An 18240-nucleotide genomic window follows, 5' to 3' on the forward strand; every position below is an offset into this window, starting at 1 on the left:
ATCTGTCTGTCTGTCTGTGTTATTGTATTCACATGATGTAAACTCTTTGTCTGTAGGTGAGTTTGTGAGGCAGCGTTTCTCTCAGAAGGATCTGAACAGAAGGAATATTGTCTACATCATAAACTCTGCTCTGGATGCTTTAACTGACAGTCTGGAGTTTGCTGTTTCTGATGTGCTGGGAAACACCGGAGTCTCTCACAAGTAAACCTTCGGCTTTGAAATGTTGCTTTGATTTTGTTTTCTTGCAGGATTAGTGACTGAGTTATTTAATTGCATTAGACCTTATCGTCCATCAATCACCATTTCTTATAGCAATACTTATTTGTGAGTATTTCTTAACGTTCACCTCCACCCATACACTTGGATGACATGTTGTCTGTGTATATTAGGATGTGTAATGTTATTCTCTCTGTCAGACTGGAGTTCAGCTGGGCCAGTGTGCAGCTGACCAGGACTGAGTATATAATATGTGAGAGTCAAGGGTCAGTCTCACTGACCATCCAGAGGAAGGGAAATGTGCAGGACTCGTCTTATGTGACTATACAGGTATAGCTTTATTTGTTATGGTGTATTTGGTTGCTTTTTATTCTTTTGTGAAGAAGAATAAAGGATTTTAATATGCATTTTTCATTTTTCATAGGTGAAAGAACTAACAGCGTTTGCTGGAAAAGACTTTATACCGGCTTCATCGCTGATTCAGTTTGACCCAGGTCATTTGTAATCCACCAACACGGGGTTTTATTGTGGCAATGCTTATACAAATACAAAATGAACTGAGATATAAAACAGAAGGTTATTTAAAACCTAAATAAATGATAACTGAACTTAAATTGTGTCTTTTTCCAGGGGTGGTCAGTCGAGTATGGAAAGTGGAGATTGTTCAGGACTCTTTAGAGGAAGCTGATGAGAAGTTTGAGGTTAATTTGGTCTCTCCAGTGGGTGCAGTGCTGAAAGACAACTCAAAAGCCACCATCTTCATAAAGGACATAAATGGTTAGTGCAAGTTTTCCAGAAAACCAACATTTAGGTGAACCGTTCCTTTAATGGAACTTTTTCACACAGTGATGAAACATCCCAGATTATGATTGTTGTGAGATGATTTGTTGGCTGTTTGTAAAGGGCAGTGCAGAGAGGGCCGGTTTAAAGCGGACACTGGTCTTCAGGGCCGAGAGGTGCAGCCGGGGCCGTACCGTCAACACGGCTCCATCCAGGTGGAGACATTACCTTTCTCTCAGGGCTACATCAGAGGAGATGGTGATATAATAGTTCAAGCTCCCACTGCTACAAAGAAAAGACTCCGAGTCATTGGGAATGGGAAAGTGGTAAGTCAATACAAACATAAAAAATAGTATTAAGCCTTTTGATACTATTACAGAATTTACTGTAATTGTGTAGGGTTACATTATATATGTTCAGTTTTCATTTGAATTTAAATTAAAGTTTTATTAATTTAGTTATGTGCTTTTGACATATTTCTATTTAGCTTTATTTTCATTTCTGTTTAGTAATTTTAGTACTTACGTTATGTTAGTTATATTTCTATCTATCTATCTATCTATCTATCTATCTATCTATCTATCTATCTATCTATCTATCTATCTATCTATCTATCTATCTATCTATCTATCTATCTATCTGTCTATCTGTCTGTCTGTCTGTCTGTCTGTCTGTCTGTCTGTCTATTTATACAATTGTAGTATTTATTAATATTTTGAGTTTTTAGCTTTTGTTTTTAGTTTTCATTTTTATTTTAGTTTTCATTTATTTCAGTTTTATAATGAATTTTATTTCAATTAGTTTTAATTTTAGTTATACAACCGGTTTCACAGACAAGGCTTAAGCCTAGTCCCAGACTAAAATGTAAATCTGAGCTGTTTCAACTGAAAGAAACTTGCACTGACTGATCTTAAAATATATCAGTGCCTTTGTTTTGTCTCAAGATGCACCCCAGTAATGTTTTTTCTAAGCATGTTTATAAAAATTACTTAAATGTCCTTATTGAACTATGGCCTAATCCTGATTTAGTCTAAGCCCTGTCTGTGAAACTGGGCCATAGTCATTTTAACACTTCAACTTGTGTCATTTCAGTTAGTTGCCTAGACATTATGTAATCAAAATTTTATTAAAAATATTATATTTATATATTTAGAATTATATTGTATGTATTACAGCTTTGTTGTAATTAAACAAAACACTTTTTCCCCCTAGTAATTTTCATGATAACTTGGTGAACTTTCATCCACAGGTTCAGCCTTCTGAAACCATTCGTCATGGATCTGATGTCATTTACAAAGTAAGCAGAATAAAAACAATATGGCAGTAGAGCAGCTGGGACTAGACATATCCATTGTGTCCAAAAACATTTTTGATCTTAATTTTTGTTACCATTTATTATATAAAATCACAAATAATTCACTTTATTGATATATTAGTATTACTAATCACTTACAGTATCACGGTATCATGTCGATGGCGGTGGAGGAGGACAGTGCAAACTTAGGGTCTGACAGAAAGGCTCGGGTGCAGGTGACCAGCTGGGGGCAGCAGCACTCTCCTCACGACAGGACCAAACCCCAGCACACCGTCCCACACACTAACACCAGAGCTGCACAGCGTCTCGCGACTCAGGTGAGAGTGTCTGGAAAAAGTCTGATTCATTTACAGTTATATTTTGCAAATAAACCTGCATGTTTGGCTCTATCTCTCCCCAGCCGTCCTCCAAACCCTGCACCCCAGAGCTCACTGGCTTTCTGCATTACAACGACAGCTCGGCTCAGCTGCTCCGCTGTAACGGGGACTCCTGGAGGCCCTGGACCCCGAATGATGAGGTCGTTAACATTGCAGTATTTAATATTTATAGGTCATGATGACTGGCATTTCATGATGATTTGAATGTTTTCTGGTCTTTTCTGCACTAATCCAGACTGTGAAAGCACAGAAATGTCCTCGAGGATGGACGTATCACAATAACTACTGTTACATACTGAGCGCCGAGCGCAAAGCCACATGGAGCACCGCGGTGCAGGCCTGCAGAGAGAGGTCAGGCAGCGCAAACGCTAGATAAAAATAACAGGGTGTGACAAGTCCCCCCCAATAATTAGAAATGGCCAAATTAACCCTCCAATATTTAAAATCCTTGTACTGATTTGCTGCACAAGGTCATTTTTTTACTTTAAAAGTGACATTTATTAAGCTGGTCTGCCCACTCGTCATAGTCAGAAAGACTGAAATGGCCAATCAAATCAAAGTATGCAAGGTTCACTGTTCACAGAAGCAGAGCCTGAATTCCCTACAGAATGTGATGAGACAAGAAATATTTAGCCTTTTCAGCATATTACACATACAAATTATAGTGAATGTGTGCATATTGTAAAATATTATTTGCTAATAATTAAAAATTTGCAACTAGAATAAAAAAAGGGTAAAAAATCAGTGCCCCCAATGTTCAAGACACAGTTAAAGCCTCGCAATAATACCACTGTGACTGACTGAATACTTGTTTCCTCAAGCTACAATGGGAACCTGGTCAGTGTTTTGTCAAAAGGAGACATGGACTGGCTGTGGGACTTCAGTGACAGAAAACCCTTTTGGATTGGTAACGTTTTTTCTGGATTTTATGCAGTCAGTGTGATTATAGTGTTTTGAAATAGAAGAGTTTATTGAACCTTCAGACAAAATATTTTAAAATACCAAAAATGAAAGTTTGCATGTGCGCTTTTATGGCTCATATATTATGATATTAGAGAATATGGAGGTCAAAAAAGCAGAAGGAACACTGCAGTTTTATTCAGAGGACAAAACTGAGCAAAAATACACTGATATTTATATGACAAAAAAGTAAAATTCTGATGCTTGTAATGTAAATCAATGAGATCTTCATAACAGTATATATCAGACTACTAAACATGCATATAAATATCATGTCACTCTATATCTGGCAATAATATTATCTTAGTCAGATGATACAATGCAGTGATGATTGAGAGATGAGCATAGAAACATTCCTTAAAAGCCTGATGATCATATTTGATACATTTTACCATGTTTTTCAAAATATATGTACAGATAATCAAGTAAACCGAATGTTATATTCGGACATTTTATATATATATATATATATATATATATATATATATATATACACTCACACACACACACACACACACACAGAACGTGGACATTTTTAGAATTATATTTTAAAATTTGCTAAAAATTGTATAAACTACCGGAAGAGATGTAGCAGATTGTGTACAACTGGTTTTTCAGCAAAGTTATGATCATGTTGATCATTTAGAGGCCTTTGAGTATCAGTTATGATACTGTAGGAGGTAACACTTTAGGGACCAATTCTCTCTATTACAGTTTTTCTCGATTGCTAAAACACTATAACCAGGCTTTTGAACTAAAATTTCAAAACCATAACACCATTTTTCAAAAAGCACACCCATTTCCCTAAACTATAAACACTATTCCCCTGCTTTGACACGAGTCAGATTTGGTGAACTGTCACTGCAGAACTCTACACAAATCCCTACATCTAGTCATTTGTGGGAAGTCGTGGCCTAATGGTTAGAGAGTCGGACTCGTAATCGAAAGGTTGCGAGTTCGAGTCCCCGGCCGGCAGGAATTGTAGGTGGGGGGAGTGAATGTCCAGCGCTCTCTCCACCCTCAATACCACGACTGAGGTGCCCTTGAGCAAGACACCGAACCCCCAACTGCTCCCCGGGCGCTGCAGCATGGCTGCCCACTGCTCCGGGTGTGTGTGTGTGTGCGCGCGTGCATTTGTTCACTACTCACTGCTGTGTGTGTGCACTTGGATGGATGGGTTAAACGCAGAGCACCAATTTCGAGTATGGGTCACCATACTTGACAATACGTCACGACTTTACTTTACTTTTTACATTTCTCAGTGCTTGCACCATGTGGTCATTTAGAAAGCACTAGCATTCAATATTGTTCCCTCAAGTCTGCACAGTTTGAGCTCAATTAGCACACAATTACCCAGGTGGAAACACTAGGAGTCTAAATGTATCACACACCAATCAGAAGTTTCGATGGATATAAAAGGGCCAAAGTCAGCGGTCTTTGGTGCATTTGTCAGATCAGAAATGAAATTCTCCACATCATCTAGTCATTTGTGCACATCATAAATAATTTAAGTTGTGATTGCTTTGGTACATTCATGCAACTGATTATGTACATTTTTCTGCGGTTTCCTACATTATCATTTGCTAATATCATGTTCTCTGTGCTATAGTCTTACCCTTCAAAACCTCAAGTCATTAGTTCATCGTGTAAGTCATTACAGTAAATGCAAAATGGTTGATCAAGTTGTCATTAATGGTCAAGCATATTTTCTACACATTTCTATTACTTTTAATAAATTTGGCACGAATAGTTCAAGTGAATCTTGACTTTCACTAATGAAGAGAATATAGATCAACCAATGACAAACCAGTTCTCTGTAATAGCTCAAAGGTGCATCTCATGAACCTTCAATTGGAAAGCACACTGTAAAAAAAAAAGAAAAAAGTTGAGCCAACTTAAAATTTGAAGGCAACCAGCTTCAGCAGATTTTTGAGTTCTCTCAACTTATTTTTGTAGGAGATTCTCAACTTTTTGTTGTATAAACTTAAAACAAGAAGCTGAGAAAACTCAAAAATCTTCAAAATTTAAGTTGGCGCAACTTTTTTTTTTTTAAGGTGCCGAGGACAACACAAGAGTTACAATTTCTGACACTGGACTTTCTCATTTTTATTTTTGCCTTTGTGCACATATTTCTTTTCTATTTCACAATGACGTTGTGATGTTTTATTTATTTTGGTCAGACCACTAGTAAAAGTGTAACTGTGAATCATATCCAGTCTCTTTCAATCAATATCCCACATGCAGTAATGTGTACATTTGTCCTTTTGAAATGGATATATGGCATAGATAAGAAGCATTTCAGTACAGTATTGCCATAGTTTACATCAGGTAACACTAACAGAGTGCACTGTTATATTGACAACATGACCAAGCATTTTGTTTATCTTGTTTGTGAAGAATGACACAAGGACATCAGGCATGCGAGAGGATTTTACCCCCGCTGCCTGGCCAGGGTCAGTATAGCCTGTGATGTTGACGAGGTTCTTTGGCCCGTCCCAGACCCAAGACGGGATACTAGGGCAGAAGAATTATTTTTGTTGTTGTACTGCACTCTACAGTATATTAAATTGAGGAATAAAACATTTGGGGAGAACCACACTTATTACTGGTTTTTGTAGTATTGTTTTGAATTGATCTCATCAGTGTTTAAAACTGTGTTGTTGTAGTGTGTGTTGTTTGAGGGTGTGTGTGTCATGTCTGAGAGCAAAGTTTGGTTTTTCAGCAAGATTGAGATGTTTTGAGTGGAGAGCTTCATTTTGACCTGAATATGGGAAAGTTGGGGAATTGAGTGAGTTAGAAGTTATGGATTCATGTTTAGAGTTTTGCAAAAAAAAGAGGAATTATTTCAAGAAATATGTTTAAGCAATTGAGAAAAACTGTAACTAGTTGGCTTAGTATACTGTACATATTACTAGCATATTGGCTGTTTATTAGTACTTATAAAGCACGTGTTAATGCTTTATTTTAGTTCCTTTAATGCTACCCCATACCTAAACTACCTTACTATTAATAAGCAGCAAATTAGGAGTTTGAGACAAAAGTCAGTTAATTAATAGCAAGAACTTGTCCACAAACTAAAGTGTGACCCGGTAGGATTTAAAGGGTTAAACATGAACTCATTGCTCTCTGTGTTTAACCACAGGTCTGAATGATCTTGACAGCAAAGGCCGCTGGGAGTGGGTGGGTGGAGAGCCGGTCACTTACACCAACTGGAGGCGGAGCCCTCCTAAAAATAGGAAGAAGGGAACAAAGTGTGTCCTGGTCTGGAGGAAGACGAAGTGGCAGATACGAGACTGTAAGAAAGGGAAGGGACACCGCTATGTGTGTCACGTTAAAATGTGAACAGGCTTGACATAACCTGAGGACACTACTTCTCTACTACTTAGTGCACATGCTAATCATGATGTGACCGTGCTGGACTGTGGTTTGTTGTCTGCTCATGCACTTCAGACTCTGTCTGTTAGAGAACAGCCACGTTAACAACTGTGTGCCATGTTTCTAAGCCCGAGGGTGACATGATCACAAAACATTTTCTCTAACTCAGAGACAGTCATGTCACGTGTTTTAATGTAAATGTAATATACTGTATGCTAATCAATGTTATTTGTATTATATATATATATATATTTATTACTGTCTGTGCTCTGTATGTTATGGGAATGGGGTCTTTTAGATTTTGTAGCTATGATATTTATATGTATAATTTTTTAGTTAGCATTTTTTTTAGCATGATAAAAATTCTTAAAATGTCACTGCAAAGATAACTAATTTGTAATAAAATTTTCTGACATGAAATTTTATCATTTTGATTTTTCTGCAAATTTGTTTTGCTAATGTGTCAGAGATTGAAAAAATATTAACCCCAAAAATATTCTAAGCTCTCAGTTGGTGTAAAAAAGTTAATCTTATAAAAAGAAATTGTATGCATAGAGCTCTTATAAGAATTGTTTATATATATTTACTTTGATTTTTAAAAACACTATGCCATGCAAACGTTTGAGTTGAGTTTGTGTTTATTCAGCATTAAATTGGTCAAAATTGGCAGTAAAGACATTTACGTTACAAAATATTGTATATTAGAATGATTTCTGAAGGATCATGTGACACTGAAGACTGAAGTAATGATGCTGAAAATACAGCTTTGCATCACGGGTATAAATTACATTTTAAAAATATATTAAAATAGAAAACACTTTTATAATATTACTGTTTTTACTGTATTTCTGTAAGAAATGCAGCCTGAGCAGAAGAGACTTCTTATAAAAGCATTAAAATCTCACTGAATGGCAGTCTAAATATTCACAAATTAGGCAACCATGTTATGCTTAAATAAATCAGTTTATTAAAAGTTCTTAACCAAAATTAACTACAATATTATAAAAGAATTTAGAAAGTTAACATTTGACAAATAACACCTTTATCCCAGCTTTACATACAAAAGGCACTTTTCAGTGTTCTGCCTAGCAATATACAAAACATCATACAAATAATGACAAAATATACAACTTGTCTCGTTCCAAAGATGTCAAATTCCACTTTTTACTTATAAATGACCAAACAATTTAATCTCCAGTGTCTTCTCTATAATTTCTGTGCACATTGGTCGAAAAACTGATCTTAACATCATAAAAGGGTGAAAACATTTAAATTATTGATGAGGGACTAAATAATAATAATAATAATAATAATAAAAAAAAGAGATATCACACACCTAAACCAACAAAAAAGGCTATCAAACATTAATCTTAATTTTGCTTTTCAAAAGCAGTTCTTACTAAACACAGGAACGGTTTCACATTTAGCAGCTTCACCTTCTGAAGATACAATCAGATCTTTTAGCAGCTCCTCCCTCCAAAAAACAACCAGAACAGAGAAAAATCAGAAGCAGTGAACAGAAACGCATCCCTCCAAACCAACTAAAGCACTTTATCATATGTTGGGTCTATTTTAGGGCAAACTGTCATTGGACAATCAGTCGTATTTTTTTGCTAGTCTTAAGTTACATCGAATATTCTTAAGCCTAAGGAGTGTTTTGGAATTTTGTCTTTTAAGTTGCGTAATATTGTTCTCTTTTGGCTTAAAAATGTGCAAATTAAAGTCTGATACTGCCACGCACTGTGTTTGAATGCATACTACACAAACACTTCTTCAGGAGAAGGCCTCGGAGCGTGATCGCACGAGATCTGCTGTCAGAGAAAGCCGTGCTCATCCAGGCCTTTCACTGAAACTGGGTTCCATTTAGCAGTGGGTTTATTACTGGAAGCATGAACTGAAAAACAAACAGAAAAATGAGCATTGAGTTATCATTTAAACAGTATTATCAGACTAATGAAATTAGGAAAGGGACTAGAAATGAGTCACCAATGATACCAGATTATGTCTAAATTAAGATAAATGACAACAGAGTAGTAGGCACTACAAAAAAAATAAGCATGAAATTATTCACAATTTGGCACAATTATGTAACATATGACAGTTTTTTGGAAAAACTATATAACACTACTACTACTAAAACACACACACACGTGGATATATATTATGGATATACATTTAATTTTAATTCATTATTAGATTATCGGATTAGATTATGATAGATGTTCATATTATCTATTTATTAAATAATTATAAAAAAGTATATTCCCTACAACACACACACACACACACACACACACACACACACACACACACACGTATATATAAACAAAAGCTCTAAAGGAAATAAAACAACAACCATAAATATTAGCATTGTTACTACTGTTAATATATAAAATAACAATAATAATTATTAGATTATTGGATTAGATTATGATAGATGTTTCTATATATTTATCTATTTATTAAGAATATAAAAAAGTATATACCCTAAAACCACACACAAATAAATTTATATAAACAAAAGTTCTATAGTTTAATGTTTGAAAACAAAGAAAAAACTAAACAAAACCAAACAAATAATATTATTGCAACTGTACAGTTTATATAAATAAAATAATACTAATGATACTAATCCAAAGCGATTTACAAATGAGGTCAATAGAATCAGACAAAACCAACAAAAGAACAATAATTTGCAAGTGCTATGACAAGTATCGGTTAGCTTAATGCAGTACATGATGCTATATACATACACATATATATATATATATATACATACAATGAATAATGAACAGGTTTGACTACTTTAGTATGCTAATTTGGTATCATTACATGCTTTAACATTAAGATTTGTTCTCGTGGAAATTACTAAAGTAGTCAAACCTGTTCATTAGAAGGGGGTGTCCCAATACTTTTGCCAATATAGTGTGTATTTATTTACTTAGTGTAAGTGACTGCATCAACTATAAAACGATGCCAAATTATGGTATTAACAGCTACATTAAGAAAGCTGTCCATGTATTAGAGTGTGATGTTTACCTGGCAGTGCTGTGGCTCTGCTGTGTGTCTCTGAAGGAGCCGGTGATAGTCTTTCCCCATAATCACTTTCACCGGACGAGGTGTGATCTCCAGCTCTAGAGTCTGCCATCACATACAGAGCAGGTCTCTTTTTATGGTACTTGGCACGGTACGTGTCCGTCATGCAGCTGTCCACAGAGAAGTACGTGCTGGGGATGACAGGAGAGACAGCCACAGGTTTGGGAAAGCTGGAGAACCTCTCCTCACCCTCACTCGCCAACAGATCGTTCCTCTCCTGATCAGAGGAGCCAGACTTGGAGCTCGAGTCCGAGCTTTCCAGCCACTTCTGCAGGACGGTTTGGGACAGAGCCGAGCCGTTTCGAGGAACACGTCGAGGGCTGGGTGGATGGGGATCTCGTCGCCGGTTCTCTGAGCTCAGGATGGGAGGTTTGGGAGGCACTGGTGGAGCCGTGGCGTGAGACCGAGTCCGAGAGGGAACCGGAGGAGGAAAGTCAGCTTGTGATGAGGAATCCTCCTGCTCGGAAAAGGGTCCAGCAAGATCATCAGAGCTGTTCCACTCTGAACTGCTGGTCTTGGTGAAATTAGGAGAGATGGGGTTCCCGTTTACTGCGTGTGCTCGTTCTACCTCAGTCTTCTCCATCCTCTCCTTAGCAGGGTTGTATCGAAAAGCTTGTCTCCTGTAGGATAAACCAGAAGGCTTGTCTTATATCTACCTCATATTTGTCCATATTACCTTTAAAAAGAACTGGTTACGCTTTATTTTAAGCTGTCTTTGTTACAGTGTAATTATACATTTAAGTACCGAGTAATATTAATTAACTAAATGTACTTACTATATAGTTAGGGTTAGGATTAGGGTTACTTGCATGCAATTAAGCATAATTTATTGATATTATAATAGTAAGTACATGTAACGTGTAACAAGAAGACCTTAAAATAAAGTATTAACAAAGAACTTTGAGAAGAAGTGCACTTAAGAGTACTGACTGTGTAGTTGTAGTGTAAATCTTAAAAGAATAAAAAAGGTACTGGCAGATAATAGAATATTAATGAAATAAAAGGCCACTTAAGTGCATTTAAAGAGAGACACTTAGGCCCGGTTTCCCAGACAGGGTTTAGACTAAACCAGGATTAGGCCGTAGTTCAATAAGGACATTTAAGTAACTTTTATTAACATGCCTTAGAAAGAAACATGACCGGTGTGCATCTTGAGACAAAACAATGGCACTGATATATTTGAAGATCAGTCAGTGCAAATTTCTTTCAGTTAAAACAGCTCAGACTTACACTTTAGTCTGGGACTAGGCTTAAGCCTTGTCTGTGAAACCGGGGGTTTAATGTTTAACACACTTAAGTACACTTCTAAAAAGTGCATTTTGTCATTAAAAGTTTTATTTTACATTATAAATCATTGTAATTTTACTCATTTTTGTCATGTTTTAAAGTACACTTATTTTGATGTATTGACTAACATACTAAAGAAACAACTTGAACTGTAGTGTTATTTCATATTACATTTAAAATGGATATATTTTAAATCATATATTTTTATTTATTTTGAATATACTAAATTGCAACTATTACAAATGTGTAAAAGTTTAAATAAAAATGACATTTAAGTGTATTTTAGTTCACTGTAAATGCTTGTCTGTACTTCAATCATGTTCAGCAGTACTTTAACCATATTTCAAAGACAGTAGAAGCAATTATGAAATTACATATAAAGATGATGTACTTAGAAGTGTGAAGTTCTGCTAATTGCATTTAATATGAATTTCAACTATATTACATTTTCAATTTATTGCAATCAACATGCAGTTGTGTCTGAAAACATTCCATTCAAACATACTGTAAGTTATTATTACAATTTTAATTACTATTATTTCCATAATAAGTATTATTTTTAAAAGTATGCTACAGTGTACTTTTTATGTATTTATTGTTTGTATCAAAACATTTATGACCTGAGCCACAAGACATTGTGTATCAGTATGTATTTCCATAGAGCCCAAAGCATATAAGGGTCATCTTATGCAAATAAAAACGGATTAATATGACAATTTTTTTTTTGGAAACTTAAGTGACACTTGAAACTGTCTTTCTTTCTTTACACATTTTCAGGTTTTATGCATGTGAATATTTCTGCATATGGAAAGCACACAAAAAAATTGCAAGTAAAACATTCAAAGCCTCATGCATTCATTTTTTCCAAATAACATACCTTGGAATAACAGGACTCGTGGAATGATCACGTGTTTTCTTTTGGTGGTCACCTACAAAATAAATGAATAAAAACATTCATCTTTAATGTACTGTTGCATGCATTCTTTAATGTATATGTATTAATAATAAACTACACATCTCAAATATTTCTGCACTGAAAAGCAGTGTGAAAGACAGAATCTCTGGACACAGACTGAGGCCGTGGGTGAGTGCAGACGTGTTATGTAAGGGCTCAGGGCTGGGGTATTGTCTGGGTCTCAGTGGGGTCTCTGGCGGGCAGCGCTCAGCAGGCGGCTCTTGGCCTGTCTAAAGCACACAAGTCCAGAGAGAAGGGGCCCAGGCTGGGCCATCCGGCTCAAACCAGCTTCTCTGCGCTCCCAATGGCTTGTTAACAATGAGCTCGAGGGGTAAAGGGCATCATAAAAGTGGCCGTGCCATGCCAAGTGAGTCTAAAGAGAAAACATGTTTCGATGTGTTGCTGTAGAGACCAAAGCTTTAAATCTGAGTAGCTGTCAGGTGGACTGTGGGACGTATGACTACACAGATGCATGCTGGGAACACATTCACATGCTACGGTGCACAAAATAACAGTAAGATTGTCAGGAAAGAACTCACAACAACAATCTTCATCAGTGCAGTTTTCCAGTGACAGATTAGCTGCTTATTAAAGGAAATCAAAAATGTAATTTGTGGATTTTAGTACATAAATCTATAAAATACACTATAATGCTAGTGTACTTCTAAAAGTTGACCAAACAATAAAAACTAAACTTTTCTTCTGAACGTTTCTTCTAAAATTTAAAAAATACAGATGACATTATTTACTGCTCACAGAAGTACATAAACATAAATGTTTAATGCGTTCTCTCTTCATTAAAATGAATGTTACTCAGTTTTACTAAAACATTTCTTAATTCATGCATACATAGAGAAAAAAACGAGAATGTCTCTCTTACTAAAAACCTTTTAAGATATACATTTGAATATAATATATAGTAAATATATTTTAGTATAATTAGTATCTCTCTCTATATCTATCTATCTATCTATCTATCTATCTATCTATCTATACGTACGTACACACACACACACAATGGAAAACAATAAATCTAAATATATATTAATATTTCCCACTTCAAATTCCTATTTATAAAGGTAATATGTTAAAAAAAATGTTCAAGTAATTTAATGGCGGTCTATAATGAAGGGATCTAATAAAAAGTGCAACACTAGAGAGCGCTAAAGATGAACACTTCACTTTACTGGTAGACAAGTCAGTGATGAGGATTTAAAGATTTGTTTTGCTGTAAAAGTTCTGTGAGCCATACTTTGAATGCAATTTTAACATGAAAAAAAAAAAAACTAACTCTGAACCAATACATATCCATTGACAATTTTAATGCAAATCAAATATAATGAATAGAATACAACAGAAAAGTAATTCGACCTACACTTCCTTGGCATCATGGGATTGTCGGTTCGTCTTTGCATCGGTGTACAGTCACTGCCCCCATGTCAAGCCCCCTGAGACTCAGCCAGCAGTGTGCGTGTATGAGTGTGATGGATCCACACACACTTCAGTTATTTTTTCCCCAGCGCATTAACAGCTAAATCCCTTTGGCTAGCATGCAATTATGAGGGGATTGGACTTTAGACCCCATTTCCTGGTTTTTCAAGCCTGTCCTGTTTAAGCTGCTAAGCCTCATGAGAAGAACCTCCATTTGATGGCCATGACTTGCAATATTGGATAACGTTGTTGCAATATTGATAAAAAAGAAATAAAATACTGGCGAAGCCAGAAGAAACCACCACACGACGAGTCCCTCCACTGACGCAAGTTTAGGAGATAGTTTTTTTCAAAGGTTTAATCTACTACAAAGCAAATAATAATAAATAAATCATCAGTAACATCATATCTTTTCAAGAAGCGGCACGATTTGAGACACCATTCATGCCCACAAACACAGTGTAATATTCTGGTTGAAAATTAAATGTAGAATATCAGCTGGTGCCATGAAATCAGTTTTATTTGAGCATTTTATATACAATATATTATCATATTTATTAACATTTTGAATTAGCTTTTCTTTTTATTTCATTATCAGAAAAATTATTAGCAGAACTGAACCCAAAACTAAAATCATTAAGAAAAGTTTCTTAAGTAAATAAATACAAATAAAATTAAATATTTTAAAATAAACATTTATAAAAACTATACAAACGTATTTAATAAAAAATTATAAATAATAATATATATATATATATAAAATAGTGTTTCATTGGTAATTAATTGTTTTAGTTTATGTATATTTGTTATTTGCTTTTGTCATTTTTGCAACTCTATATACATTTATTTTAATTACCGTTTTAGTCAGTTTAGTATTTCCACAAACTTATTTCAGTTTCAGCCAAGGCTCAATTCCTACTTTTCATTACAGTTTTTAACCTAATGTTTACATTTGATTTTTTTCAGCTTTATTTCAATTACGAAAAATAACTTTTGAATACAGTAACACTAAATAAAATTGCACATTTGAAAATATAAATTAGATTATCACCAGCTGGTGCAATAAAAAAATTTTTTTTTCATTTTTTTTAAAAGTTTTATATTAAAAGCATTTCCTGACTCATAATTTAAAAGCATTGCCTGATTCACAATTATTCATTTAATACTCCTGTTCCCTAAAGCCCTAGCCTAGACGATGCATCCCGACACGTGAAGAAAGGAGCTCACAGACGGCCGTCACATGTGCAGACGGATGAGAATCAGAAGTTGCAGCGATCAGACTGACGTAGATCAACACTCAACATCTAAACCAACATGAGATCACTGCCAGCTCAGCACAGAGCGACACACACTTGCTCTCTACACTCCACTGAATGAATCAAGCACAAAACAACTCAGATGGGCTTGAAGGCATAGCTGGTACATACAGTACGTTATCTTATAAGGAGTGCATAATTAATGTATTACAGCTAAATTAATCTTTTTCATTCACCTCTGAAAGGGAATACGACTCCACAGGCAATTTCTTGCCAAGTAATGCATGCAAATATAAAAACGGATAGATATGCATCACATCAGACAAGACTGAACTGGATCTGTCGACCTGCTGAAAATAGTTACCGATGTCTAAGAATAAATATTTTCCACAGTGCAACAGGATCTCTCTTAAACGCAACTTGGAGAGCGTTTCTTCGTAATGTGCCTTACAGGAAACAACACGCTGCAAACTCCCAAATGTATTCATACCTTCACATTTACTGGGCCAAACACCAAAACAAGAAGGAAATATCAGCATTTTCAATACGCTGCTGCTGTTTGGTCTCTATGGTTTTAAACAGATCATTTCAATTTCAAGTGCAATTTCATGTTGGACTTGGTTAAGCGGTAAATAAAATGCAGCATCAGTTTTAACCAACTGCAATTCAGTATGAAAACCTCTGCCAGTTTCAGCCAAGACTTCTAGTTTTTCTTCTAATATTACATTTTATTTTTCATCTGTATTTAAATGCCTGAAAATGAACATTTTAATACAGTAATTTAGTTAACCACACTGCATAAAATTGCACTTTTACTTCAAATAAACGGATATTAACTAATTAAAATTTAAAAGTAAATAAATGGTAATATACATATTTAAAAAAAAGCAAACAAACAAACAAACAAAGTAGGTAGAAATGTGTTCATACATGTTTTGTTGAGATTTGTTTGTCTACAGACAGAAACACAAATGCTGTAAAAGAACAGCGAGTCTGTTTAAATCCATAGAGACCAAACAGCAGCAGATCACCTGTCAGGGGTTTGTCTGTTCAACACGCTGAACTTTCAGAAACTCCTGCTGCTCTGACCTTTACGAGCATCTTACGCAGCACTGATACTAAACAACACACTACAGACACAATCAGATAGTTGCCATTTAAAACACATCCAGCCAAACAGTGCTTTAAAAAGAAACCCTCCGCAGTTCACTTCTGATCAAACAAGGGCAACGTTCAACAGCACTGTTTACTCAAAGCCTGGGTTGTTAATATGGGATTTGTCATTTCCTTCCTTGGCAATATGAACACAGGAACAGCAGCCAAAAAATCTCTCGACATGAAAGTCACACTTAATGTATGAATTTAAACGCTTTAAATTAATTACAATCAACAATTATTTACTATTATTATTATTTGAAATTACTTTTATCCAGCTGGTGTAAAGGTGATTTTTAGTGGCTGCAGTCAGTTCTCCAAGTGAGGATTTTCACTCATGAATTAGAAACTGCAGGTAACATTAAATGTAACATTTTATCACATTATGTACGTTTGACAAATAAAAGTGTCCAAATGTGTTTTGAACAATATATCTATTGTTGTATAATTTAAAAGTAACTTAGGTGTTATATTTCACATCACACATTATTATTATAAATTGTGTGGCTAAAAGAGTGTTTTTTACAAAAATTTAATTAGTATTTCTTAAATTATCTATTCATATTTATTCTAATATTGCAATCATTAAATAATTAAATATATAATTATGATAAATATATAATATAATAATTATATATACAGACACCGAAATGAATGAATCATCATAATTAATAAATAAATAATAATAATAATAATAGAGTAATTTTCCAATTTTTTATTTTATTTTCCTTTTTTTCCCTCTTTGCTTTCCAGAATGATTTCTGCTCTATTGGCTCCTGGAATCAGGCCAGTTTGAAAGGCAACACTCAGCACATTTGAACCAATTCCAAAATGACATTTGGAAAGAACTGTCAATATAATTTTAATCTGCAACTGGACATAAAATGTGACTGAATATTGCAGCAAATTAAAAAAATAAATAAATAAAAATTAAAGATGACACTATTATATATAGGATGTTTATATCCAAATTAATGTGTACTCCCACTCTCTCTCTCTATAAACACACACACACACACACACACAATATAACATAAATATAAACATCCAGCATCCCTCCCTGTCTAACTCCTCCCCACTCATTTAATGTCAAAGGAACACAGAGCCGCTTCAACGCTCGCGCCACAGTGAAAACAGCCTTTAAGGCTCGCAGAGAACACAGCCCTCAGAGCTGTCCTTTCTGCTTCACTTCTTCAGCCCATAAAGCTCCCATAAAGCACCTAGAGCTGGGGTAAACGCCCCGCCCATCACAACACACACACACACACACACACGCAAACAGCTCCCAGCGCTGACAAGCAGGACAAATGATTAGTCCCCAAACACCACCCCATGTGCTCCCTTCACTTCAGCAGTTCATCTGACAACAGCCACGCTGCCATTTCACTTATTTATATGACACTATAGTATTCATTAATATTTTGAATAATTACATTTACATTTACATTTATTCATTTAGCTGACGCTTTTTATCCAAAGCGACTTACAGTTGCTATATATGTCAGAGGTCGCACGCCTCTGGAGCAACTAGGGGTTAAGTGTCTTGCTCAGGGACACATTGGTGTCTCACAGTGGATTCGAACCCGGGTCTCTCACACCAAAGGCATGTGTCTTATCCACTGCGCCATCACCACCCCATGTCAATGTTTACCACCCCAAAATAATGTTTTGTTTTTATATTTTCCATTTATTATAATTGAGTTTATTATATTCTTTCAGTTAATTTTAGTTTTAGTTGTTAAACTTCAAGTAATTTAAAGTGCCCCCCCCCCCCCCCCCCACACTTTTAATTTTTTTTTTTTTTGTGTAATATTTCTATTTAGGTTTCATTTATATTTCAGTGTTAGTGAAGTTTTTTGGAGTCAACAATTTTCATTTTATATCTTTCAATTAAATCAAAACCGTTCAGAATAGTTTTAGTTAACAATAAAAACATTGGTTTTCCAAAGCTCATGATGTTTTCAGTACAGCAAGGCACGGTTGAGAGGCTTGGACTCTCAGGTTGATTTTGTCTACTTCAGCAATTCAGATAATAAT

General features: G+C 35.2%; 2 protein-coding genes across 2 annotated transcripts in view; one reads left to right on the forward strand and one right to left on the reverse strand.

Annotated features, from left to right (window-relative positions):
• The window catches only part of LOC306870432 (FRAS1-related extracellular matrix protein 1-like), a gene marked incomplete at its 5' end in the record, with an annotated part of 27795 nt that extends 20354 nt beyond the window's left edge, over positions 1-7441 (forward strand). The window contains 11 exons of the mRNA XM_079417699.1: positions 57-201; positions 417-546; positions 641-710; positions 847-993; positions 1120-1322; positions 2246-2293; positions 2452-2628; positions 2712-2828; positions 2924-3039; positions 3510-3595; positions 6791-7441. Of these exons, the coding sequence (XP_079273825.1) occupies positions 57-201; positions 417-546; positions 641-710; positions 847-993; positions 1120-1322; positions 2246-2293; positions 2452-2628; positions 2712-2828; positions 2924-3039; positions 3510-3595; positions 6791-6990 (1439 nt within the window). The 3' untranslated portion in view covers positions 6991-7441. The remainder of the gene's footprint in view (positions 1-56; positions 202-416; positions 547-640; positions 711-846; positions 994-1119; positions 1323-2245; positions 2294-2451; positions 2629-2711; positions 2829-2923; positions 3040-3509; positions 3596-6790) is intronic.
• Positions 7442-7646: 205 nt separating this feature from the next.
• LOC306848361 (inactive ubiquitin carboxyl-terminal hydrolase 53-like) overlaps positions 7647-18240 on the reverse strand; it is a 48634-nt gene continuing 38040 nt past the window's right edge. Inside the window, exons 16-18 of the mRNA XM_079382864.1 lie at positions 12284-12335; positions 10063-10739; positions 7647-8917 (exon numbers count right to left, since the gene is read on the reverse strand). Coding sequence (XP_079238990.1) covers positions 8838-8917; positions 10063-10739; positions 12284-12335 — 809 coding nt within the window. The 3' untranslated portion in view covers positions 7647-8837. The remainder of the gene's footprint in view (positions 8918-10062; positions 10740-12283; positions 12336-18240) is intronic.

Source organism: Barbus barbus, assembly GCF_936440315.1.
Source record: "Barbus barbus genome assembly, chromosome: 1".
Classification (NCBI taxonomy): Eukaryota; Metazoa; Chordata; class Actinopteri; order Cypriniformes; family Cyprinidae; genus Barbus; species Barbus barbus.